We start from the raw sequence: 25875 nt of genomic DNA, 5'->3' as shown, positions 1-25875 counted from the left end.
TCCAGGCTGTGATGAGCCAGTGAAGAACTCCTGGATGATGCTCTTGGACCACAGCCTTTCATCTCTACGCTGGGTTTTCTCCAGAAAGTCCTGCCTGGAGTCTTTCCAACTGCCCCAATACAGGTTCTCAAACAATGACCTCAGTTAAAAGACCCAGGAATAATGCTTTATTGACTTGGCACCTATGAACAGTGGCCACAGGCCTCCAGGCTTCTTTGCTACTGCAGAGTGGAGGCTCTGTGCCAGGGGCAGTGGAAATCAGAGACGGTGCAGGAAGGGGCTCCTCCTGTCCCTGCTTTGTCCCCTGAAGCCCCCTTGTTCAGCCGAGCACCATCTGAGTCCAGGTCCTCACCCAGCAGGGAAGGTGAGGACCTAGGATCTTCTGCAGTCCCCTGACAGTCTGTAGAAAGAACAGCCCAACCCCTTCTGCCTCCCCTCTTTTGGGAGAGGGGGAGACCAAAACAGGTCATTAGAAGTGTTTAAGGGCATTTGCCGTGAGCCCAAGCCTTGTGGATATGGGTGGAGAGAAGAATGGTTGGGGGTACGATATGAGTTTCCCCAAAGAGAAGAGGAGAGTCATTCTCCCACATCTGCTTTGACTGGGCACATTACCACGTTCACTGTACTGGGCCTCTAGCAGGTGATAACAGTCTGAGGCCACACAGTAAGAGGACGGGGGTGGGCACTGCAGTGTAGCTCCCCCCTGCAAGGGGATAAAGGGGCACCAGGAACTGCAGAAATCACAGGAGGGGATCCTTGAAAAGGAGGGGCAGTTCCCCAATAGGCTCCTTTGATATGATCCAGAGTGTACAGCCAGCTGTGTCACAATGGCTGGCACAGGACACTGGCGTCCTCGCTGTGGTCACAGTTGTGGACATCCCAGCGGATATGAGAGCAGAGTAGCAAGGTGCTCTCATCTCCTCGGCATTTGACATTGTCCAAGAGGATGGGGCCTCTGCCTGGGCCAAAGTGGGCCTCGCCGGGGGCTGCCAGAGCCTGGCCACATCCCAGCTGACGGCACAGGACAATGGCTGCCCGTAGGTCCCAGGCGTCATCGCAGACAGTGCCCCACCGCTGTCCTAAGAAGAGCTCTACACGCCCCTCACATCGGTGGCTTCCACTAGCCAGGCGGAGGTGCCCTGGGTTGGAGATAAGGCCGGAGGGTCAGAAGAGCCCACAGGCTCAAGAGATGGCTCCATGGTTGCCATCAAGTCACGTGGTTTGAGTTCCACCCCTAAGAACCAATCAGTGAAGCGAGAAGAGCAATTCCCACGGGTTGTGTCCTCTGACCTTCACATTCATACTGTTGTGTGTTCACATGGGTGTGAACACATGCATGCACGTACACACAGACACCAATAAATAATGCTGGACACGGTGGTGCACACCTTTAATCCCAGCACTAGGGAGGCAGAGGCAGGGGGATCTCTGCGAGTTTGAAGCCAGCCTGGCCCACAGAGCAAATATCAGGTCAACCAGAGCTATATAGTAAGACCCTCATGAGACAAAGTAATAAAAAACTGTTTTTAAAAGGAGGAACTAACATGCTGGAAACTTCCATGCTAGACTAGGTCAAGGGATGCCCTGGGAGCCCTCAGGACATTAAAGCTGGGCAGCAGGACTTGAGACTGAAGAAATAACACGTGCCTCAGTGCTGTGCTCTCTGCTAAGGCCTCTGCTCACAGTCTCAGTCCCTTAGGTTAGCTATGTGACAGTGTCTTCTCTTGCCCCCCAAAGTTTCCTGTCTCCCCTTCTGCACCTGGATTCCCTGAGCTAACTAGTTGTTTTTCTGAGAGGTATGTGGCCTAGGCTGGCCTTGGATTCGCTATCCTTCAAACCTAAATCTCCATAATGACGGGATGAAAGCCATGGGCCCATCACGCTAATTCTGCATTCTCTAGCTCCTAGATTGGATCCCCATCCTTTCAGTTCGATCCCAACACTAGAAGTCTCTAGATTGCTCTAGTATTTAGACTTGTGAGACCCAGGTGGGCTTCAAATACACAGAGCTGGCCTTGAACTGATTTTTCTGCCTCAGTCAAAATGTTGGGATTACAGGGGTGTTCCAAGACACCCAATTTATGAGGTGCTGTGTCACAGATAAAGCCAGGGGTCAGAAAGGGCCGGCCCACAGATGACATGACTAGAGACTGAACCTGAAGATCCTGCAAGCCAGGCAAGCACTCCACTCACAGGACTATATCCCCTACTCCCGACCCCCAGTTCCAGACTAGTTTAAAATCTACCTCCTCCTTCCTGGGTATTATACTCCCATCCGTGAGGCCTGGGAACAGCACAAAAGGACAAGTGTTCTAGGTCCTGGTCAGTTCTGCTTTGCCCTTCTTCAGTCCAGATTCATATTAATCCCAAGGTTCCAACCTCATTTTCAGTGGCAGTAAGCACCTACCATCTCTGGGCCGAGGACTGGGCATTCGGGTGGTCTCAGAACCATCCTGCTGGACTTGGAGTCCCAGCTCCTCTGGGCCTGGCTCAGCAAGGGCAGAAAAAAAAGTGGGGGGCTGTCACTTTGGTAAACATACTCCCTAGAGCCAGGTCATCCATCTCTCCTAACTTTCTCATGTTATAGAGACAGAAAGAACCCCCCAAAACTGCCAAGACACAGGAGGACCCCCGAAGCCTGGGCAGCCAATGGAGATGGAGATGCCACTTTCTGCAACAAGCAATGAACAAAAGGAGTACACCATGTCTCGTCAGACTTTGTAAGCGGCCTTTTTTCACTGATTTCTCTGAAAAGTCAAAGGCTATCTCTGGGAAAGTAGTCTACTCCACCTGCTTCCTCTCCATCACTAGTACTTAGGAGGAACCTTGACTCAGCAAGGATGGAATCACACAACCCTTTGCAAGTCGGAGACAGCACAGCACGAACCCTCCCTACGTCGTGCCCTATTCTCTCCCTGCAGAGGACTCGCCCTTCCGGTCACACCGCTACCGCACAGGCGCAAGCAGCGCCTGGAGGGTGCGGCTACTCCCCTGTGCGTAATACTTCCGCTGCAGTGCAGCAGAGACTGCCACGCCCATTCCGCATCAGAACCCGCTTAGCCCTCACCACGGAGCATGCGCGGCGAGGCCCCGCGCCATTCTCGACTACCCGCCCACAAAACAGTGGGCGCCTGCGTGCAGTTGCTCGTCTTTTCAATCTTGGACCGGCCCTAAAGGCTACTCAGGTCCCCACGGGGCAGTAGGCGCAGGCGCACGACCCCACCCATGCCTTTCAGGCTTGGCCCCACCCCCGCTGCGAGGGTTTCAAGAGGCCACGCCCACGAGGCTGCATATGCCCATGCCCCGCCCCACGCAGAACCCCGCCCATATTGCCTGCGAGCGCATGCGCACACCCCAGCGTCTGCGTCTTCACGTCTCGTCCCGCTCGCCCGCGCCCCGCCCACATCGCGCAAAGCGCCCGCGGGCGGCCGCGCCCATTCCTCCTCGGACTCCACCCCTCCCGCCAGCTTCACCTGCGCACAGGGCTCCGGCGTCTTCGTGATGGCCGCAGTTGTGCTGTCCCCAGCCCAGGTGGAAGCAATCGCTGAGGCGGGCCTCGGTCCCGGTGCAGCCTACGTTGTCCAACAGCACGGGGCCTCGGCCATAGCCGAAATGACCAAGGCCCGTGGCTCCGAGCGCGGGCCCGCACCCCGCCTCGCGGCAGGCCACGCGCGCGTCCGCGAAGTCCCAGTCATCATCGCACACGGTGCCCCAACCCCCGGCGTACAGCACCTCCACGCGGCCGCGGCACGGGCTCGGGCCGCCTACCAGCCGCAGCCTGCCGCCTGCAGGGCGCACAGGCCGGGCTGGGCGGCGGGATCCCTACTGCAGCCCGCATCCCACCCGCTCCCACCCCGGGCGGGACCCGGGAGGCCACTTACTCTTCTTTCCCGAGGCCCAGGCAGCCGTGGTGAACCGCATGGTATCCCTGGAAGGCAGGGCACCAACTCCTGTAGCTGTCGAGACAGGGGAGCCTTTGAAGGGGGTGGGGGGCAGGGAGGCCATTTTACCACACCCACTTTTCTGCCCAGAGCCACAGTGCTATCTGTGAAGTCGCCAGAAAACTTGATAAAAACAAACATCTTTTGAGTTTTTCCTCCCTTTTTTTTTTCTTTTTTCTTTTTCGAGACAGGTTCTCCTGTAACCTTGAATGGCCTGGAACTCACTATACAGACAGGGTTGAGCTCAGATCTCCCTCCAGAGTTCTAGGGTTAAAATCTTTTTTTTTTTTTTTCCGAGACAGGGTTTCTCTGTGGCTTTGGAGCCTGTCCTGGAACTAGCTCTGTAGACCAGGCTGGTCTCGAACTCACAGAGGCCTGCCTCTGCCTCCCGAGTGCTGGGATTAAAGGCGTGTGCCACCATAGCCCGGTTTAGGGTTAAAATCTTTTGGGGTTTTGAAGACAAGGTCTTGCTGTGTCCTTTAGGTTGGCTTTGGACTCCAAAGCTCTCCGGCCTTAATTGGTATGAACCACCATGCCTGGTTTATGTGGTGCTGGAATATAACTGAGTTAAAACCCTCAACTCCCAAATCTTAAATATATTAATTTTTATTATTTTTATTTTATGTTCATTGGTGTTTTTGCTTGCATGTATGTCTGTATGAGAGTGTCAGAAGTTCTGGAACTGGAGTATAGACAGGTGCAAGCCGCCAAGTGGTTGCTGGGACTTGAACCCAGGTCTTTTGGAAGAGCAGGCAATGCTCTTAACCACTGAGCCATCCCTCCAGCCCCAAATATACTAATTGGAATCATAGTGATAGTTGTAGCTCTAATTCCAAACTTCTCACCTTGATTTCCAATTTGAATTCCCTCACATGGACTCTCAATTCCCTACCTCAGCAGCAATCCCTGATTTGACCATCTCTACGATCTGCTCCAAAGTCTTAGCCGAAGTCACTTTCCTGTGTCTTCTAGAACAGTTTCCTTAGTTCCTACCCCTTCCTGGAGCCTTGTCCTACCCCTGGCAGCTGGGAAGGTGGGCTCTTCACCTGCTGGCTCAGTGCGCCATGCCCGGTCTTCTTTCGTGGCCAAGGAAGGTGGTGCAGTGAAAGTTGGAGGACCCAGAGCTGGAGTGGGAGAAAAGACAGCGGGTCAGACATAGGACCAAGGCTGTCTCCCAAAAGAAAACATATTTGACTCGCAGGGCTGGGAGCCCAGCCAGGACATGAAGAGCCCCGTCCAACCTTGACCGTAGTAATCTGTGTGGTATAGATGGGTGCAAACCTGTTGCATGCTTTCATTTCAGTGTCCCGTGTTCTTAAGAAGCCCAATGTGTACAACATACAAAGATGCAGAGCTTTGCCTGCTAGGGACCTCTGCTCATTTCTGAATATAACAAGGCTAATTTTCTGGCTGGGGGACATAGCTCAGTTGGCAGAGTGCTTGCCTAGCATGCTCGAAGCCCTAGGTCCATCCTAACATCTCGTGAAATGATTGTGGTTGTATATGTCTGTAATCCCAGCACTGGGAAGGTAGAGGCAGGAGGAATGGAAGTGTAGGGTCACCCTTTAAGTACTGAGTTCAAGGCCAGGCTAAAATAAAAGATAAAATGGTTTCTCTGTGGTTTTGGAGCCTGCCCTGGAACTAGCTCTTGTAGACCAGGCTGGTCTCAAACTCACAGAGATCCGCCTGCCACTGCCTCCCAAGTGCTGGGATTAAAGGCGTGCGCCACCACTGCCCGGCTAAAAGATAAAATCTTTATCCTATTCTCTAAATAAAATGAGGCTAGAAAGGGAGGGAGTGTGAACTCCATTGAGTGAGGTCAGTGGTGATTCTGCTAGGGCTCTGGGTCACTCAGTAAGGCTCTGCCTTTTACTACCTCAACTTTCCCATCTGTAAGATGGGAATGATAACCTGGTTTGTCACAAACACTTTCCATCTAATAGAACAGAATCCGTCTGTGAAATGGTGTTCCGGCTCCACGAGTCTTATTTGCTGGGCTAAGGGTATATTTAGCACAGAGGCGGAGTACCTAGTTTATATGCACAACGTTCTGGGTTTGATTTCCCAGCACACAACGATAATAACTCATCTGATAGACGGGGTAGGGGGGGCTAGTGCACTAGGGAAGCTAATATAGGAGGAGGGCCAACCCAGACTAGAGAGAGACCCTGCCTCAGCGAGACAAAAATCACATCTATTTTATTTCACTTTGAGACAGGGTCTCACTAAGTAGCCCTGTCTCACCTGGCCTTGGACTCACAGATATCAGCCTGTCATTGCCTCCTAAGGGCTGAGATTAAAGGAATGCACCACCAGGCCCAGCCTTTTATTACTTTACTTTGAGACAGGGTTTTATGTAGCCCAGGCTGGCTTCAGACTCATTATGTAGTAGGGGATGAGCAATTCGTTATGACGCATGTCCTGAGTGCTGGAGTTATCAGTATATACCAGTATGCCTGGTTTATGCGGGGCTAGAGATTACACTCAGGACTTCATGAATGCTAGGCAAGCACTCCTTCATCTAGCTACATCCTCCACCCCAATGCCTACCTTTTATTTACTGAAAACACCTTCCAAATTGGAAATAGGCCATAAAGAAGAATATTCTATTTATTATATCCTCAGAATTGTAAATAACTGAGCAGGGTTCTGCAGGTAGGGGCTTTGAAAATATCTCTGAGGGAGCAATCCTGGAATATTTTTTGCTTTATTCTGAAATAGTCCATGAAGAATACTTGGAAAATGCTAGAAAATTCTGGAGGCATTTCTAATAACAGAGGAACATATATATTCTATATAGCTTCAGTATGTGAGAATAATGAGGGTTATTCTAAGTTGCCTCCCCAGCGCAGGCCTGAGATAAGATAGGTAATACAGCCTTTCTGGAGAGATCTGGAAAGAGTTAGCCAAGCCCTTTTCCCCTCCCAGTCCTAGTTCACTTCCTCCAGTTCTCCTCCCCCACCCTTTCTCCCCGGTAAGGCCCCGCCCCCGCCTGCTCCTGGCCCCGCCCCCGCCTGCTCCTGGCACCTGCACAGAGCGCCCCAGCGTCTTCGTGGTGTCCGCAGTTGTGTACGCCCCAGCCGAGGCTCTGGCAGGCTGCCAGGCGGGGCTCGCCACCTTCGCAGTGAACATTGTCCAGCAAGATATGTCCGGTGCCGTAGCCGAAAAAGGCATTAGTGGTGGCGGCCAAGGCGGTCCCACAGCCCAGTTGGCGGCACACAACAGCAGCGTCGGGCAACCCCCAGTCGTCATCGCAGACAGTGCCCCACAGGCCACCGTGCAGGATCTCCACCCGGCCTTGACATGGGCCGGCGCCGCCCACCAGGCGCACGCTGCCCTCACCTGGTGAAGGTGGATGGAGAAGGTGGGACAAGCAGCATCTTATAAGCCACGAGAAGGCATCTTAATTCACTTCATCTATGCACCAGGCCAAGGACAGTGCCCTCCCTAGGGCCTCACCCCAGCAGGGATAAACTAGCCTGCTCACCCCTTGACCAAACCTTCTGACAATCCAGAGTGCTGGATTGTGGGTCCCAGGATAACCAGTTAAAATGTGTCATCCTGACCTAAAACCAGCCTTTTCTTTTCTATCCCTGCTCCACTGGCCTTCTCCAATGTTCCTGTTTGTCATGTCCAGAGGCTCAAAGAAACCCTCACTTTGCAAGATGTGGCTGACACACTTCCTCTCCCACAAAGCCCTCCCTGATAATGGGTCCCTCTTCCCCCAGGGGTCTTCCCTCTCCTTGTCCCCTTGTCTCATTGTGACCTTGAAGCCCTCACCACCCTCCTGTCACCTCCTCTAGCCTATCCAGGGTCTCCCCACACAAGCATGACTTACCTTTCCCGTTTTGGAGGGTTGTAGCAGGTGCTACACTAGTCAGCACCTTCCTTGTTGGGGGCTGTGTGTGCAAGAATTCTGCAGAGGAAGGAGGGAGGAAGCAAAGATGCGTGGATCTTTCCGTTCACCATCCTCACACAGCATGTGAGGGTGAGGAGTCTAGAGCCCTAAGATGCCTGCTTTCAGGATCACAGCCCCAAGTCCTGGATATAGAGAACCACTGTCTGACGTCAAACTTGCTGTGTAGGCAAGAATGACCTTGAACTTCTGATTCTCCGGCCTCCCCAGTGCTAGTATCATAGGCATGTGTCACCATGCCTGTTCAAAAGCCTAGTTCTTGCTATTTTTTTGCTGTTGTATATGTATGTTGTGTACACATGTGTGCATGTATACGTGCAGGTACGTGCACCATGTATGTGTGCCTGGGGACCAGAGGTCCATGCTGGGGGCTCTTTATTGCTCATTTTGTTTATTGATTGGTTATTATAAACACTTTTTAGATTTGCTCATTTCATGTGCCTGAGTACTTTGTCTACATGTATGTTTGTACACCATGTCATGTGTATACCTGATGTCTGCAGAGATCAGAAGAGTTATGGGTGTCTGTGAATTACCATGTGAGTGTTGGTGAGATCCTCTCCAAGTCCTGCCAGAACTCTAAACCACTGAGCCATCTCGCCAGCTTCTTTATTTATTTTTATTTTATGTATATGATTGTTTTGCCTGTATGTATATCTATACCCCACATACATGGAGTGCCAGTGGAGTCCAGAAGAGGGCATTAGATGATCGCCTGGAACTGGAATTAGGGGTTGTTAATGAGTCACCATGTGGGTGCTAGGAATCAAACCTGAGTCCTCTGGAAGAGCAGTTGGTGCTCTTATCTCTCCAGTCCCTTAAGCCCAGACTCTTTCCTTTTTCCTTCCTTCCTTCCTTCCTTCCTTCCTTCTTTTCTGTTTTTTGGTTTTCAAGATAGGGTTTCTCTGTGTAGCTTTGGAGCCTGTCCTGGAACTCACCCTGTAGTCCAGGCTGGACTTGAACTCACAGAGATCCATCTGCCTCTGCCTCCCAAATTCTGGGATTAAAGGTGTGTGCCACCACTGTCCGTCTTAAGCCCAGTTCTTAATGCAGTTGACATCCCTGGGGAATTTACTAGAAAAATTAAATTCTCAGGCCCTACCGCAGACCTGCAGAATCAGAAAGTCTAGGCTGTGACTACAGCTTGTGTTCTTGCTCACATTTGCCAGCTAGATAACAGCTCTCAAAGCCAGAGATTCTGAGTTTCTGCAGCAGCTCTAAGCACTGCAGAGCTTGTGACCAGAGACCCCAGGGGTCTATTAAAAGGGAGTGGTAAGTCTGGTATGATGATTCATGCCTGTAATTCTCGCATTTAGCAGGTGGAGGGAGAAGAATCAGGCGTTCCAACCCATCTTGGTCTTCATGTCAAATGAATGAATGAAGGATGGATGGATGGATGGATGGATGAATGGGGTGGGTGGGGCACAGCTCAGTGGTAGATTATTTGCCTAGAGTCATTCTGACACAGGCTGGACATGTGTCTCAGTGGTAAAGTAATGGCCTAGCATGCACGAGGACCCAGGTTCAATCCTTAATCATGAAAAAAGAAAAACCAGGAGGGGTACTCTGTGTGGGGGTTCAAGCCCCACCTGGACCCTGCTAGTCCCTTTGGTCCGTGAGCGAAAAGTACTCCAGTCAGCTTCCCTGGCCTCGCGGTGTCCCCTCCTTCACTCACCATCACACAGGACCGCCACATCTTCATAGTGGAAGCAGTTGTGGACACCCCAGCCCCTGCTGCCGCACTCGCTCAGAGAAGCTTCCTGCCCCCGGCACTCCACGTTATCCAGGAAAATGGGGCCTCGGCCTTGGCCAAAGGCCAGGGGCCGCGGCACTGGCAATGCCAGGCCACAGCCCAGCTGACGACACACCACGTTGGCATCCACAACATCCCAGTCATCATCGCAAACACTGCCCCAGGAACCGCCGTGCATGACCTCCAGGCGCCCTCGGCAGCGGCTTGGGCCGCCTACCAACCTCAGTTCTGTAAAAAGGAGGACAAGCTGGTGCGATGGGGAATCGGGAGCCGAAACTACAGGATGTCATGGGAGTCTTCAAACATGTGGCTGGGCCATGCCAGCTTGGGAGTATCCGTGAACAGTTGAAGGGGTAGAGGCAGAACCTACCTGGAAAGGGCAGTGGAGTTGGCTGGAGGGCACTGGCTGAAACAGAGGAAGAACGTGAGTCTCTGCTAGGTTTGGGGGAACTGGTCCCTTCACACAGCTTCCCCTTGCCCACGGTCTCACCTTCACTCTCCTCCTCTTGGAGGCCTCCTTTTCCAAAGGCCTCATCTGTGGGACCACCCCCACCCTCCCTATCCCAGAGGTCCATAATCTTTAAAGATTGGCTCCAGACCCATTCGTCTCGATAGCAAAATCTCAGTAGCTCCCTCTGCTACCTGCAAGGGATCTGAGTGGCCGAGGCTTCTCTCTCTACAAAGCAGTGTTTTGGTGTCATTTTTCATTTTAAGAATTAGTTATTATTATTGTTTTGTTTTTGTTTTTTTCGAGTCAGGGTTTCTCTGTAAAACAGCTCTGGCTGTCCTGGAACTTGCTTTGTAGATCAGACTGGCCTCAAACTCAGAGATCCACCTTCCTCTGCCTCCCAAGTGCTGGGATTAAAGGCGTGGGCCAACATTTATGTGTGTATGTCTGTGGAGTCAAAAATAATTTCTAGGAGTTGGATATCCACCTCTATCATATGGGTCTCAGGAATCGAACTTGGGTGGTTTCAGCAAGTGCCTTCATCTGCTGGGTCATCTCACTAGCCATTTTATTTTTTTATTTTATTTTATTATTATTTTTTTTAGTTTTTTTCAAGACAGGGTTTGGATGTATTCCATGTATATGCAGGAATCTTTGGAGGACAGAAGAGGGAGTTAGGGCCTCTCCAGCTGGAGTTACGCAGAGGAGTCCGAGGTCCCCTGGGAACCAAGTTCAGGTCCTCTGCACTAACTGTGACTGTTTAAACTGCCAAGCCATCTCTCTGGTTAGAATAAAATCTTCGAGGCAGGTTTTTATGTAGTCCTGGGATGGTTTGGAACTTGTGATTCCCCTGCTTCAGCCTCCAAATACTGGGATTATAGCAGTATGCCACCATACCTGCTAATCCTGGGATTTTTGGTGGGGTGGTCTTCTGAAACAGGGTTTCTCTGTGTTGTCCTGAATGTCCTGGAACTTGCTCTGTAGAGCAGGCTAATCTCTTTTTTTTTGTTTTGTTTTTTTGTTTGTTTTTTTGTTTGTTTTTCGAGACAGGGTTTCTCTGTAGCTTTGGAGCCTGTCCTGGAACTCCCTTTGTAGACCAGGCTGGCCTCGAACTCACAGAGATCCGCCTGCCTCTGCCTCCCGAGTGCTGGGATTAAAGGCGTGCGCCACCAACGCCCAGCTTTCACTAGCCATTTTATTTTATTTATTTATTTATTTTGTTAATATTTATTTATTTATTATGTATACAATATTCTGTCTGTGTGTATGTCTGCAGGCCAGAAGAGGTCACCAGACCTCACTACAGATGGTTGTGAGCCACCATGTGGTTGCCGGGAATTGAACTCAGGATCTCTGGAAGAGCAGGCAGTGCTCTTAACCACTGAGCAATCTCTCCAGCCCTTCACTAGCCATTTTAGTATTGTTTTAAAAATTATTTTATTCGCTAGCTGGGAGTGGTGGCACACACCTTTAATCCCAGCACTTGAGAGGTAGAGGCAGGCGGATCTCTGTGAGTTTGAGGCCAGTCTGGTCTACAGAGTGAGTTCTAGGGCAGCCAAAGATACACAAAGAAACCTTGTCTCAAAAACAAAAATACAGTGCCGGGCGGTGGTGGCGCACGCCTTTAATCCCAGCACTCGGGAGGCAGAGGCAGGCGGATCTCTGGGAGTTCGAGGCCAGCCTGGTCTACAAGAGCTAGTTCCAGGACAGGCACCAAAGCTACAGAGAAACCCTGTCTCGAAAAACCAAAAAAAAAAAAATACAAAACAAAACAAAAATAAATTAAAAAAAGAAAAAAGGAAATTTTATTTTATTGTGTGCGTGTTTTGCCTACATGTTGTCTGTGCACTACAAGCAGTACCGCCAGAGGCCAGAAGAGGGCATCAGATACTCTGGAACTGAGGTTAGGGGTCGTTGTGAACCACAAAGAGGATGCTAGGAATTGAATTTGGGTCCTCTGGAAGAGCAGTGAGTGTTCTTAACCAGTGAGCCATAGTCTCCAGTCCCTTTTCAATGATTTCTTGAGGAAATGTCACATAGTTCGGGTTCCCCTGGAATTTGCTGTGAAAATGAGTATGGTTTTGAATTTTTTTAGCCTCCTGATTCTGTCTCCTAGGTGCTGAGGTTATAGACCTTGGCCAACATTCCTCATGCTTCTTCTCTTCAAGTACATATATATGGGTTGTGTGTGTGTGTGTGCGCGTGCGTGCACACACACGTGGGCACGCTCATGCATGCATGTGTCATGTACACAGGACAACTTTGGGAAGTTGAGTCTCTTTCCATCATGCAGATTCTAGGAATCTAGCTCAGGTCCTCTGCCTTGATGACAAGCTTTCTCACTTGCTGAGTCATCTTGCCTGTCCTTTTCCTTTTGCTTGTCTGCTTGTTTTTCAAGACAGGGCTGTCTGTCCTGGAACTTGCTTCAGAGACCAGGCTGACCCCAAACTCACAGAGATCCGCCTGCCTCTGCCTCTCGAGTGCTGGGGGTAAAGTCTAGTTTTTGTTTGTTTGGCTTTTTGGAGACAGGGTTTCTCTGTGTAGTCCTGGCTGCAGACCAAGCTAGCCTCAAACTCTGAGATCTGCCTGCCTCTGCCTCCCAAGGGCTGGGATTTAAAGGTGTGCACCACCACTGCCTGCCTTGTTTTTGTTGTTTTGAGACAGGGTCTCATGTAGCCCCAGCTTGCCTGGAACTTGATATGTAGCTGAGTATGTCCTTGATTCTCTGACTCTTCTGCTTCGACTGGGATGACAGATATGTGCCATCTTGCCTGGTCTCCCGCCACGGTTGACAGTGGGGAGAACTGAGAGTTAGAGAGGAATAGCAGGGGCTGCCTGGGGATACTCACCCAGTGGGAAGAGAAGTAGCAAGGACAGTGCTGGGGGGAGGGGCAAAGGGGCTGCACCGCCCTCCCCAGGCTTCCATCCCTGGCTCCACTCCTCAGGCTGGGGACCCATTTCTATCTCTGCTTCTTTGTGCGTCCAGCCAGTGGATGGCTCTTCAGAGGGTCCCATCAAGAATTGGAGGAGAGGTCACAGCTGGACCATCTGGAACTCAAGATCCCCAGTGTTTCCTTCCAGCTGCATGGGCCAGCTGCAGGGAGGAAGAACATATCCACATGGGGTTGACATTCCTAGTGGAGGGAAAGTGCAGCAGCTAAGAGATGAGAAAGATGGACGTGGGCCAGGCCATGTGGGCTCAGTAGCGTGCTTGCCTGGACTCTGCCATTGAGAATCTGGGGGAATGGCTCGGCTGTAGAGAGCCTACACATCATCCCTGACGGAGGAGCTGGCGGTGTGGCTCAGTGTTGGAGCCCTTGCTGAACTCACACAGGCCCTAGGTCCATTCACAAAAGGGGAAGATGGGGTGAGCAGGGAAATTTATAAGGGGCTGCATTTGGCCGTAGCTGAGGTGTGTGAAGACAAAGAATGACATATGGGCTTGGCAGGCTGGTGGGTTCCAACCAAGGCAGACTCGGAGGCTCAGAGTTATCCTCCAGGCCTTCATAGCCCAAAGTGTGGTTGCTACTATGGGTGGTACTTAAATAATCCAGTTAATTTTAGGGAGCTGTAGGTAAATATTTAAATTTTATTTATATATTTATTTAATTAATTATGTCATTATCATTATTATTTTGGATTTTTTAAAAAAATTATTTATTATATACATACTCGCCAGGAGATGGCGCCAGATCTCTTTACAGATGGTTGTGAGCCACCATGTGGTTGCTGGGAATTGAACTCAGGACCTCTGGAAGAGCAGCCAGTGCTCTTAACCTCTGAGCCATCTCCCCAGCCCCCCATTATTTTGGATTTTGTTTTTTGTTTTTTTGTTTTTTTTTTTTTTGGGTTTTTCGAGACAGGGTTTCTCTGTGGCTTTGGAGCCTGTCCTGGAACTAGCTCTTGTAGACCAGGCTGGTCTCGAACTCACAGAGATCCGCCTGCCTCTGCCTCCCGAGTGCAGGGATTAAAGGCGTGCGCCACCATCGCCCGGCTATTTTGGATTTGAAACGGGGTTTCTCTATGTAGTCCTGCCTGTCTTAGAATTCACTATGTAGACCAGGCTGGCTTCGAACTCAGAGATCCCCCCTGCCTCTGCTTCTCTAGTATGGCATGTGCCACAACTGCCCTATTGATTTTATTTTCATTGTTTTTTGTCAATGTGTGTGTGTGAGTTGGTGTATACGTATGTCTGAGTGTCTGTGGGGGGCACGTGCATGTATGAGCATGTGGAGGGCATTTGCATGTATGTGTCTCTGTGTGTATGTGTCTGAATGTGTGTGTATGTATGTGTGTCTGAATGTGTGTATCTGAGTATCTGTGGTATGAGGTTGTGGGGGGCATTTGTGTGTATGTATGTATGTGTATATGTGTCTGAATGTGTGTGTCTATGTGTATATGTGTCTGAATGTGTGTATGTATGTGTGTCTGTGCGTGTATATGTCTGAATGTGTGTATATGTATGTGTATATATGTGTCTGAATGTGTTTGTATGTGTGAGTCTGTGTGTATATGTGTCTGAATGTGTGTGTATGTATGTGTGTCTGTGTGTATATGCTTCTGAATGAGTGTATGTTTGTGTGTCTGTGTGTATATATGCGTGTGTATGTGTGTGCATGTATGTGTGTCTGTGTGTGTTGAGGATTAGACCAAGGGATTCATACTTGCAGAGCAAATGTTCTACTACTCAACAACATCTCTGGTTCTTTTTGTAAGTTACTTAGGCTGATTCCATGTAGCCCAGGCTAGCCTCCAGTTTCCTGTGAAGCCAAGTGAGATCTTCTGATCCTCCACCTCCTGAGCACCCAGATTACAGGCATGTGGCATTATGCCCCATTTTGTTGGGAATTAAACTCTGAGCTCCCGAAAGACAAATATGCACTCTAACAATTGAATTAATTCCCCATTAACTAAAAATTGAGTTAATTCTTCCCCCTTTTTTGGAGACTTTTTTTTAAAAAAATGTTTTTCCAGACAGGGTTTTTCTGTGTAACTCTAGGTTTCCTGGATTTAGCCCTGTAGACCAGGCTGGCCTTGAACTCAGAGATCCGCCTGCTTCTGCCTCCCAAGTGCTGGGATCAAATGTGTGCACCATCACCACCCAGTTGAGTTTTTTGTTTGTTTGTTTGTTTAAGACAGAGTTTAACTACACATCTCTGCCTACCCTAGAACTGGCTATGTGGACCCTGTCACGCTTGATCACAGAAACTTGCCTGCCTTCCTCCTGAGTGCAGAACCTGTCTCAAGAAATAACGTGCAGCCGGGCGATGGTGGCGCACGCCTTTAATCCCAGCACTCGGGAGGCAGAGGCAGGCGGATCTCTGTGAGTTCGAGGCCAGCCTGGTCTAGAAGAGCTAGTTCCAGGACAGGAACCAAAAAAAGCTACAGAGAAACCCTGTCTCGAAAATCAAAAAAAAAAAAAAACAAAAACAAAAACAAAAAAAAACCCAAAAAACCTTAAGGCCGGGCGGTGGTGGCGCACGCCTTTAATCCCAGCACTCGGGAGGCAGAGGCAGGCGGATCTCTGTGAGTTCGAGACCAGCCTGGTCTACAGAGCTAGTTCCAGGACAGGCTCCAAAGCCACAGAGAAACCCTATCTCGAAAAAAAAAAAAAACAAAAACAAAAAAAAAAACCTTAAGAAATAACGTGCAGAGAACCTGGACAACAATGAGGACCCTAAGAGAGACATACCTGGATCTTCTCTACATGGGAAGTAGTAAAAGAAAAGATCTCCTGAGTAAACTGGGAGCATGGGGACCATGGGAGAGTGTTGAAGGGGAGGGGAGAGAAAGGGAGGGAAGCAGAGAAAAATGTATAGCTCAATAAAATCAATAAAATAAAAATTAGTGCCACCATAAAAAAGAAAGAAAGAAAGGAAGGAAGAAAGAAAGAAAGAAAGAAGTGCAATGATCGAGGAGAACATTTGGCATCAACCTCTGGTCTCCCATGCACTTTATGTGTGTGCACAACTGCAAACACACACACATAAAACGTGGAGCCAGAAAGATCAAGAGATCAGATTAGGCTGGAGAGATGGCTCAGTGGTTAAGACTGCTCACATCTGCTGCTCTTCCAGAAGGACCCAGGTTCGTTCCCAGCACTTACATGGTGACTTGTAACCACCCCTAACTCCAGTTCCAGAGGACCCAATGCCCTCTTCTGACCACCATAGGTACCAGCCACACACGATGCACATACACATGACACATATGTAGACAAAGCACTCATGCACAGCCAATAGATAAATATTTTAAAAAAGAATTAAAGGTCACACTCAGCTACATAGCAAGATCGAAGTCAGCCTGGGCTACAATGAGGCTCTGTCTTAAAAATCAAACAAAACAAACACCCAGTTATGGTTATTTACTTCTGAGGCAGGGGAATTGTCCCAAGTTTGAGGCAAAGCCTGGCTACCTGGTGAGTACCAGGCCAGCTTGAGTTTCAGAGACTGAGACCCAGGCTCAGCTTCCTGTTCCTCTCAAAAAAACAAAAACAAAATCTCCAGGGGCGGGCTGGAGAGATGGCTCGGTGGTTAAGAGCACTGGCTGCTCTTCCAGAGGACCTAGGTTTCATTTCCAGTACCCACATGGCGCCTCACAACTGTCTGTGACTACAGCCCGGAGGGATCTGGCACCCTCACACAGACATACATTCAGGCGAGATACCATATAAAAATAAATCTTGAAAAAAAAAAATTCCCCGATGAAGGCAGGCCTCTATGAGTGAGGGCCAGCCTGGTCTAGAAGACAGCTCCAGGTCACCCAGGGCCTGCCTAAAAACAAAAAACAAACAAAGAAACAACTCAGGCCGGGCGATGGTGGCGCACGCCTTTAATCCCAGCACTCGGGAGGCAGAGGCAGGCGGATCTCTGTGAGTTTGAGACCAGCCTGGTCTACAGAGCGAGTTCCAGGACAGGCTCCAAAGCCACAGAGAAACCCTGTCTCGAAAAACCAAAAAAAAAAAAAAAAAAAACAACTCCACCTGCGAATCTCAAACAAATTTTACATAATTTGTGCACTAAGATCCTAAGAATAAGGAAAACGCACAGATGCAGAAAATAGCTGGAGGGCCAAGGGGGCAGGACCAGGCTTGCGTGGGCTGGAGGAGAGAAGCACACACCTGCCTCCCAGCCCCTTTGGGGCCAGTAGAGGAGAAAATGGCCCTGTGTGGGATCCTTGAAGCCCGAGGTGCCCAGGGGCATGGTGCCCCTCCCTGGAGGATCTCTCCCTTGCTTTTGACTCCACCCTGGCAAGCAGACAGTGCATTTGGACAGAGGGTTGAAAACAGATCTGGATGCAGACACGAGGTTTTCGACACTCCATTCATGGAAGCCCAGGATAGTCCCCCGCAGAATAATCCCCTTTTGTCTTCCTCCCACCCTGACTGGAGACAGCTGGGACCCGGGAACTGGGAACCGTAAAGATGGCAGCTACAAGTCAGTCTTTCCTGGTACGGATGCGTAATTTCCTGGGCCTTCCCATGGCTCCCAGGTTCTAAGGGAGCCCTCCTGCCACCCCGGACCCGTTCACCTCCCTCCCAGAGGGACCCTGCCAGAAATCCTCAGATGCCCCTAAGGTATTCCTTGCTTCTGCAGCCTAGGATCCCAGAGAGACAGACACTCTCCTCCAGGATAGCTGACAGGGACTTGAAATCCCAGACAGCCTGACTCTCTAGATCACGGTGTGCCAGGGAACCCAGGCTCAGCCCCACCGCCTTCAGCTCCAAACTGACTCCTCTAGTCTGTCCCTCTCCCTGTCCCATTCTCAGTGGACAGCAGTGGAGGGACCGCTTTGTCCCTGTCCTAAGAGGCTGTGGTGCTTTGTTTTTGAAGAGGGTTTCAAACTCCTCTGTAGCCAAAGGTGACCTTGTGCGCTTCACGTTCTTGTTTCCACCCTGAACGCTGGGATTATAGGCGCGGGCCCCACCACATCTGCCTTCCAGGGTTCTTTCAGATATTTGTGTTCTAGTTTTATGGGCATAGGTGTTTGGTCTGCAGGTATATATGGGCACTGCATATGTACTTGGTATCTGGGGAGGCCAGAAGAGGGCGTTGGGACTAGAGTTGTTATAGACAGCTGTGAATCACCATGTGGGTGCTGGGAATCGAACCCTGGACCTCAGCAAGAGCAGCCACTACTCTTAACTACTGATCCAGGGTTCTTGAGTCTTCTTAGGTTTGTTTCTCAGCCCCGGTGGGGCAGGTGATCAGAGGCTGCAAAGCCACGTTGTTCTTATTTGCAAAATGGTCTCATAGGCTCTCCCTTATACTTGCTGCCACATTAAATGGGCTAACGTTTATAAAAGGTTTGCCCAGTGTCTGGTCTGCTCTAATATGCTAGCAGTTGCTATGAGTGCCTCCATCTGCAGACCCTCCACGATAAGAACCAGATCTTAGTCAACAGTTATATGTGGCACAGGGTGTTCAGCAAACGTTTGTTGAATGACTGAATGAAATTGAGGCTATGGAGTCATAGAACAAAGTGGTTAGAAGGGTCTCAGGAACGATGAGTTGGCTCAGCGGGTAAAGGCCATTGGTACCAAGTCTGATGACCTGAGTTCAAGAGTTCAACTCCCCGGATCAACATATTGGTAGGAGAGAACACTCTTGCAAACTGCCCTGTTACTGTCGTGTGTGTGTGTGTGTGTGTGTGTTGTGTTGTGTGTGTGTGCCTGTACACACATAAATAAATAATGTAATATTAAGAGTTTTTTTTTTTTTTAAGAAGGGTCTCTGGAGGTCTTAATAGGAAACTGTTACTACACACAGAGAACACACACACACACACACACACACACACACACACACACGCCAGCAAAACTAAAGGATTCGTACCTGTGGGGGTGTTCTGGGCTCTTTAAGTCCTTTCGTCTCCAGATAATCCAAGTTCCAATGACTGCCTCTGCCCTGGGAAGTTTAGGAGGGGGAAGGGCCCCCCAAATGCAGATCAACACAGACCTTTCTTCTTTTCTTTCCGTAGCTGGAAGGAGAGAAGAGGCGATATCGCTGGCCATGGAGCTGCTGGTGGCCCCAGCCTGTCCCCACCTGACCTTTGGGGCCCAGAGAGGCGAAGGGAGAGTGGAGGTGGTCCTTAGTGCTGTGAGCGGCCCAGAGGAAGGGCTCGGAGGAAAAGGAGGAGCCGTGAGGCCAGGTGGCCCCTCCTTTCTCCCAGCTCTCTCTTCTAGGCTCAGGTTGCAGAAAAACCTGAATGGGTTCCTAGCCTGGTAAAGAGGACAGCTGCAACATCAGACACAGGCGATGGAGAGGCAGCCTGGGCTACACTGTGAGAACAAGGTTATCCTCAGCTACCTAGTAAGACCCTCTCTCAACACAGAAATAGAAAGGAAGGGAGGAAATCAACAATCAGGGCAAGGGAGATGGCTCACAGGGTGAGGGTGCTTGTTCAGCATGCTTGGAAAATCAAAGTCAAGCCCCAGAAAAGCAAAAGAAGCCAGGCCTGGGGGCGCACGCACGCAGGAGGCAGTGGCAGGTGAGACTCTGTGAGTTCCAGGACAGGGGGAGATAAATAGTGAGACCCTGTTTTAAACACAGACACAAATTCTATGACACTCGTTTACGTGTGTGAACATGTGTAGGTGCACATGTGCCAGTCCGTGAATATGGCGGTCAGTTCTTTCTTCCACAGTGTAGGTCATCGGACTTGGTGGCAAGTTCCCTTACCCAGCCGAGCCATCACACCAGCCCACAAAACAAGTTTCCTTAGAGTACAGAGAGCTGGTCAAATGCTTCTCTCTCTTTCTTTCTTTCTTTCTTTCTTTTTTATTTTTTTGGTGGGGGATGGTTTCCAGGCAGGGTTTCCCTGTGTAGTCCTGGCTGTCGTAGAACTCACTTTGTAGACCAGGCTGGCCTCGACCTCAGAGATCTACCAAATGCTTCGTTTGCATGCTAATCTTTCATTACTTACTAGATGGAATCATTTTAGCGGTGGAGCACCACTGGCCTCCATTCTGATGTGCTCTGGTGGTGTTCTAGAAGAACCCAGAATTCAGAAAGCATGGCTCTAGGTTTAGGTCAAGGGATCAAGGAGAAAAAAGCCAAAATTCATTTTTAACATCTCAAGACAATGACTTAGAAAAGAGCTAACTTTTTTCATTTTTTGTATTAGTTATCGATTTATGGTCCTGCTGTGGATGGAACCCAAGGCATTGCACATGCTAAGCAAGTACTCTATCACTGAACCATGCCCCCAGTCCTTCACTGGAGACTTCTAGGCGGGAGCTCTACCACTGTCTTTAAAAATTTTTGATTAATATTTTATTCATTTGTTGGAATAATTTAAAAATTTTACTTTATGTGTATGAATGTTTTCCTTGCTTATATTTCTTTCTTATTTTTTCGGTAATATGACATTTATTTATTTATTTATTTATTTATTATGTAGTATGCAGTGTTCTGTCTGCAAGTATGCCTGCACCAGAAGAGGACACCAGATCTCATTCCAGAGCATTGTGAGCCACAGTTGCTGGGAATTGAGCTCAGGACCTCTGGAAGAGTAGGCAGTGCTCTTAACCTCGGAGCCATTTCTACAGTCAAACTTGCATATATTTCTGAACATCACATTTGTGCCTGGAGCTTTTGGAAGTGAGAAGAAGGCATTTGACCCCTTGAGAATGGAGTTACACACAGTTAGTTGTGAGCCTCCATGTAGGTGCTGGGAACCGAACCCAGGTCCTCTGTAGGCCTGTCAAATGTTCTAATTACTGAGCCATCTCTCCTGCCTTTTATTTATTTTTCTAAAGATTTATTTATGTGGTGATGGTACATGCCTTTAATCCCAGCATTCAGGAGCAGAGATACGTGGATCTTTGTGAGTTCAGGGCCAACCTGGTCTACAGAGTGAGTTCCAGGATAGCCAAGGCTAAACAGAAAAACCCTTTCTCAAAAAAGAGAGAGATATATTTATGAATATGTATATGCACGTGTTAGTGTATGCCACGTGCAAATGAGTGTTCGAGGAAGCCAGGAGAGGCTTCTACAAATCCCCTGTAGCTGGAGTTATAGGTGGTTTAGAAGCCACCCAGTACAGGTGCTGGGAATTGAACTGGGGTCCTATGGAAGGGCAGTAAGCACACCTAATTACTGAGCTGTCTCTCCAGCCTTTCGCTCACCTTTCTGTGGGTTCTGGGGACTGAACTCGGATCCTTAGACCTTGAGGCAGACACTCTGTGGAGTCCTCTCAACAGCTTCCCCTGTTTATTTTGTGAGACTGGTTGTTGTTGTGTCATCAAGGCTGGCTTCAATCCCACAAGCCTCCTGCCTCAGTCTCCTTCATCCTGGGATTTCAGGCTGTGTCACCACCCCAGCCTCACACAGCTCCAGCTTTGTATCTGCCAACCTATCAGGAAAGATCGTCCCAGTTCAGGGAGGAATGGGGACATGAGCACAAAGCACAGACTGACTCTGCTCCTCCATCTCGAACACTGCTCCTGTTTCCAACACAACCAGCAAACACAGCTGAGGCCAACAAGCTCGCCACGGCCAGGGACCCTAGGTTAGGTCCCTCCCTAATCCTAGGAATTAGTGGTCCTTTATTAATTACTGTCAGGCCGGGTGTGGTAGTCACTTGACTCTAATCGACGTCCAGTCTCTCCTCCCACCCAGGGCTGACCACGGCATCTGTCAGTTTCAGTACTTGGATATTTTCGCTCACCAGGTCCAACATGTGAGCCTGACGCCCCCAGGATTGTAACTGGCCCACCTCAGTGTCCTTCTAGTCTCTTCTCCAGGGACATGGGCTTCAGTCGCAGGCCCACCTGACTGCTCCATCTTGGTTCTCACAGCTTTGGTTTTCGAGACAGGGTTTCTCTGTAGCTTTAAAGCCTGTCTTGAACTAGCTATGTAGACCAGCTGGCCTGGAACTCATAGAGATCCACCTGCCTCTGCCTTCCAAGTGCTGGGATTAAAGGCTTGAGCCACCACCTTTACAATTTTTTTCATTTAATTTTTATGTGTGGGTGTTTTGCTTGTATGTACATCATAAAGGGTGGTTGCAGCCCCTGGAACTGGGGTTATGGACAGTTGTGACCTGCCATGTGAGTGCTGGGAATTGAACCCAAATGCTTCTAATTAGGGACTGAGCTCTTCTCTCCAGCCCAGCTCTCTTCTTTACTGGCCAGCAGAGGGCAGGTCGAACTGAGCTTTGTCTGTCTGCCTTCCTAGGCTGGATTCCTTAACTTCCCATAGGCCAAGGGCCAAGCGAGCATTACCAGGGTGTATGGTTTGGATCTGGTTAACATTACAATTTTGCACCCGGGCGGTGGCGGCACACACCTTTAACCCCAGCACTCTGGAGGCAGAGGCAGGCAGCAGATCTCTTAAGTTTGAGGCCAGCCTGGTCAACAGAGCAAGCTCCACAACAGCCAGGGCTACACAGAAATACTGTCTCAAAAAAAACCTTACAACTTTGCCTAAGGTGACAGAAAATGCCCTGGTCTACAAATCCTTCCTGATGCACGATCCCCGCCCTGTGGGCGGCCTGTCCATCCTGAGAACTAACGAAGCAGAGGTGTCCATTGAATGCCGATACCCCAGGTCGGTGTGGGATGGATTGCTCTCTCCCTGGGTTGGATGAGGCCGCCTGCATGTAGGACAACCATTGTTGCTCTGATGAGGAAATGGCTTGCCGCTGGGGTTATTGTAAATGGTACCTGCTGAGGAGAGTCTGCTGCCAGGTGTGCACTATGGGACTGATTGGATATCTTATTTTAAATGTTTTTATTTGATAAGTACAGGGGTGGGGAAACACTGCAACCTGCCTCGGGCTCCGAGCACAGAGCTCTGATAAGACAGTCAAATCTTAGGCTTCTTCGACTCTGGTTCATGCTTCCAGTCTTCAACATCGGAATCCACTTGGGCAAACACGGTTTTGGGCTGAGTTTTGGAATACGCCGGCGAAACCCAATATGGGTTCTCTTCTGCTGCTTTGGCGTGACGCAGAATGGCTTCCCGGGGATTCCTGTCGTCGGTCTTGTCCAAGGCAATGTTTTTCATAATGTAGGATGACAGGGTGCCCCCATGGGCTCCAACTCGGCCACCACGACCTGGGCCTGCTACAGGAGGTTCTGGCTTGTGTGACTTCAGGGGGTCCAGTCTGTCCCTCTCCAGCTGTTTCCTCGTCCTTTGTTGGCGGGGCTCACGGAACATGGGCAAGGCATGAGGGGCAATGATGTAGCCCTGGGTTAGGCTCTCAGCTTGTTTTGCCTTTTGTTGGGATTTAACCACACATAATTTTGCTCCCCTCTGACTTTTGTCGGGGTCATAATACACTTTGGCCAATCCGTTTCCAGTTCCAACCATGATCTGGTTCAGCTTTGGATGCCAGAGGCAGCGGACAACGCTGGCATCTGTGACATCGGTCTCGTACACCCTTTGGAGAGTCCTGTGCTCAAAGAAGACAAGCTTGCCGTTGCCACATCCCCTTTGAACAGAGGTCCCGGTGACTATGAGTTTGTTGTTGGGGCTGAAACAGCAGTCCGTCATTGGGAACAAGGTGGGGAAGTCTGAGGCTGAAAACAATGGCTTATTAAATTGTCTGACATCCCATAATTTTAATGTATCGTCACCTCCACGGGAGGCAAGTACATTACCATCGTAGGAGAAAACCACACAAGAAGTCTCTGTGCCAGGGTCATGAGCCTGTTTATAGTGGAATTCGGGGTGAACTGTCAGATTTCGATCCCAGATCTGTATGCTTCCGTTCTGGCAGGCTGCTGCCACCAGGTTCCCGTCTCTACTGTACGTACAGGTAGTGGGGATGACCTTTTTCCCCTGCATCGTCCGAGGCTTAAAAACACTCTTTTGCTTCTTTGGATTTTCGACTTCCCAGAGTCTTACAGTCGCATCGTTTGAGCAGGTCATAAACTCTCCTCTTATTCTGGGATGCCATGAGCCAGTATGAAGCATCGCCGTGTGACCCTTGGTGTTGGCCATGTCGACAATGTACTGGTCTCCTTTTATACATTCCATGACTTCAAGACCATCTCTGTCAATCACCTTGGCCTGTGAGTTTCCTGATACGACAAGAATCATGTCTCCTGTGTTGCTGTATTGTAATGCCTTGATCTGATGGCACTCACAAGGCTGGAGGGATCGAAATGCCTTGAGAGAAGCATCCATTCCAGCAAAATCCCAAAATTTAACACTGTAGTCATATCCTCCAGTGACCAAACGGGCCCCAGAGGGATCCAAACCCAAAGCAGAAACTGTTTTAGTGCCATGCTTCAGTGTTATCTCGTGCGAGTCAGGAATCCTCAGGACAGGGTTTTCCTCTTCTCCTTCAACCTCTGAGTCATCATCCTCCTCCTCATCTTCTTCTCCTTCTTCACCAAGAGGCAGAGGTAAAGGTCCAAGGATATCTTCATCCCCAGTAGAAACTGGTCCTCCTACCGTTTTAGAAGGTAAAGGACGGCCAAAGAACTCATCATCAGATGAATCAGAACTGTCTTCACCTTCTCTGCTGCTCATGTCCCCTGACGATGGCTTTGAGTACTCTCTGACTGCCCTTGAGCTGGATGGTGCCGGTTCGACATCTTCAATTTGTTTTCTTAATTGTTTTTTTCCGTTCATGTCTTCCTCTTTTTCTCTTGCTTCCAGTGTTTTCCGGCTTCTTTCCACAGCTGTCCTTCGAGTTTGCTCAAACATGGCCTCCAAGTCAAATGTGCGAGCTTTCTTCCCGAAGGCTGTGAAGCCCATGGTGATGGCCAGCTGAGGGTGGGGTCCCACCGCATCTGAACCTATCACTTCGATGGGTCCCAGGTGCTCCATGGCTGACCGATCTCACAGCCTCTCCAGAATCACCAATGCAAGCGGTGTGCCACTCCCGGCAAGACTGACCTGATTGCCTTTGTCTAGGAGGAGAGAGACAAAATTGAGACAAGATTCCAAGAAGCCCAAACTCAAAATCATCCCCCACCTCCACTCCCTAAATACTGGGATATAGTGTGTGCTAGGAGACCTGACTTGGTTTAGTGACCTGGAATTCTGTAGTCTAGTTGGCCTTGAACTCAATGGTCTGTCTCAGCCTCACAAGTGCTTGGAGACAGAATGCAAGGCTTGATTGTCTCTGTCTCTGTGTATTTCTCCCGAACTTGTGTGGGCAGCAATCTACATGGGCCCCACAGTAGCCATGGGTATAATATAGCCCACCAAAAGCACATGATCTAATTTAAAACCATGCGTGGAGGTATACATTTTCAATCCTAGCACTCAAGAGTCAGGAAGATCATTTATTGGAAGTCAGCCTGGTCTATAAAAGCTAGTTCCAGGACAGGCTTTAAAACTACAGGGACACCCAGCCTGAAAAAACAAACAAACAAACAAACCAACAAAACTGAGACAGAAATTGGGGTTTAAGCTGAAGGTCTGAAAAGCAAAACAGTCAGCCACAGGCTCTTACCTTTACCTCAGTCTGAAATGGCGATCCTTCCTCCAGGAATCTCAGAACATGGCTATGTCTGAGATCTGCCTCTTCTGCTTTTATAATCCTCTCTAAGACTGAGATTAAAGGCGTGGACCACCCGGTTTCTATAGCAACTAGTGTAACTACTGGGATTAAAGGTGTGTGTTACCAGTTGGGTGGCACAAGCCTTAAACCCAGCACTCGGGAGGCAGAGGCAGGCAGATCTCTGTGAGTTCATAGGCCAGCCTGGTCTACAAGAGCTAGTTCCAGAGCTTCGGCCGCCGCAGCCCCAGAGCGCAGGAGGGTGAGAGCTTTTGCATTTTGCAGTGCTGTTTGAGGGGGGTCTGGGGGTGAAGGAAGCAAAAAGCCGCCAAGTCGCCTGGGACCTCCGCCGTGAACC

The 25875-nt window shown here is 49.7% G+C and overlaps 2 protein-coding genes across 2 annotated transcripts; both read right to left on the bottom strand.

Moving 5' to 3' along the window:
* Positions 1–163: 163 nt before the first annotated feature.
* Positions 164–13084, bottom strand: Ssc4d (scavenger receptor cysteine rich family member with 4 domains). The gene is made up of 10 exons (XM_041648843.1): positions 12908–13084; positions 9981–10016; positions 9533–9838; positions 7780–7857; positions 6969–7283; positions 4988–5065; positions 3882–3956; positions 3474–3785; positions 2408–2485; positions 164–1139 (listed from the first exon to the last, which is right to left on the bottom strand). The coding sequence occupies exons 1-10, from the start codon at positions 13071–13073 to the stop codon at positions 823–825; spliced, it is 1761 nt and encodes a 586-aa protein (XP_041504777.1). The 5' UTR covers positions 13074–13084; the 3' UTR covers positions 164–822.
* A 9783-nt stretch (positions 13085–22867) lies between these two features.
* LOC121446618 (WD repeat-containing protein 70-like) lies at positions 22868–24841 on the bottom strand. The gene has a single exon (XM_041649344.1). It carries the CDS (start codon positions 24839–24841, stop codon positions 22868–22870), a length of 1974 nt encoding a protein of 657 aa, XP_041505278.1.
* Positions 24842–25875: the final 1034 nt, after the last annotated feature.

This window comes from Microtus oregoni, unplaced genomic scaffold (genome assembly GCF_018167655.1).
Source record: "Microtus oregoni isolate MIOR12 unplaced genomic scaffold, Mior012 000003F_ref0000135, whole genome shotgun sequence".
Classification (NCBI taxonomy): Eukaryota; Metazoa; Chordata; class Mammalia; order Rodentia; family Cricetidae; genus Microtus; species Microtus oregoni.
This window is presented reverse-complemented; position numbering and strand designations above follow the sequence as displayed.

Excerpts from the sequence above, each read along its gene's own strand:
- Ssc4d (XM_041648843.1), bottom strand. The coding sequence starts at position 13,073 with ATGGGACCCTCTGAAGAGCCATCCACTGGCTGGACGCACAAAGAAGCA. Across the intron at positions 10,017-12,907 it reads GCTACTTCTCTTCCCACTGG|CCAGTGCCCTCCAGCCAACT; the intron begins GTGAGTATCCCC and ends CCTCTGTTTCAG. Across the intron at positions 1,140-2,407 it reads CAGTCCTCGGCCCAGAGATG|GGCACCTCCGCCTGGCTAGT; the intron begins GTAGGTGCTTAC and ends TCTCCAACCCAG.
- LOC121446618 (XM_041649344.1), bottom strand. The coding sequence starts at position 24,841 with ATGGAGCACCTGGGACCCATCGAAGTGATAGGTTCAGATGCGGTGGGA.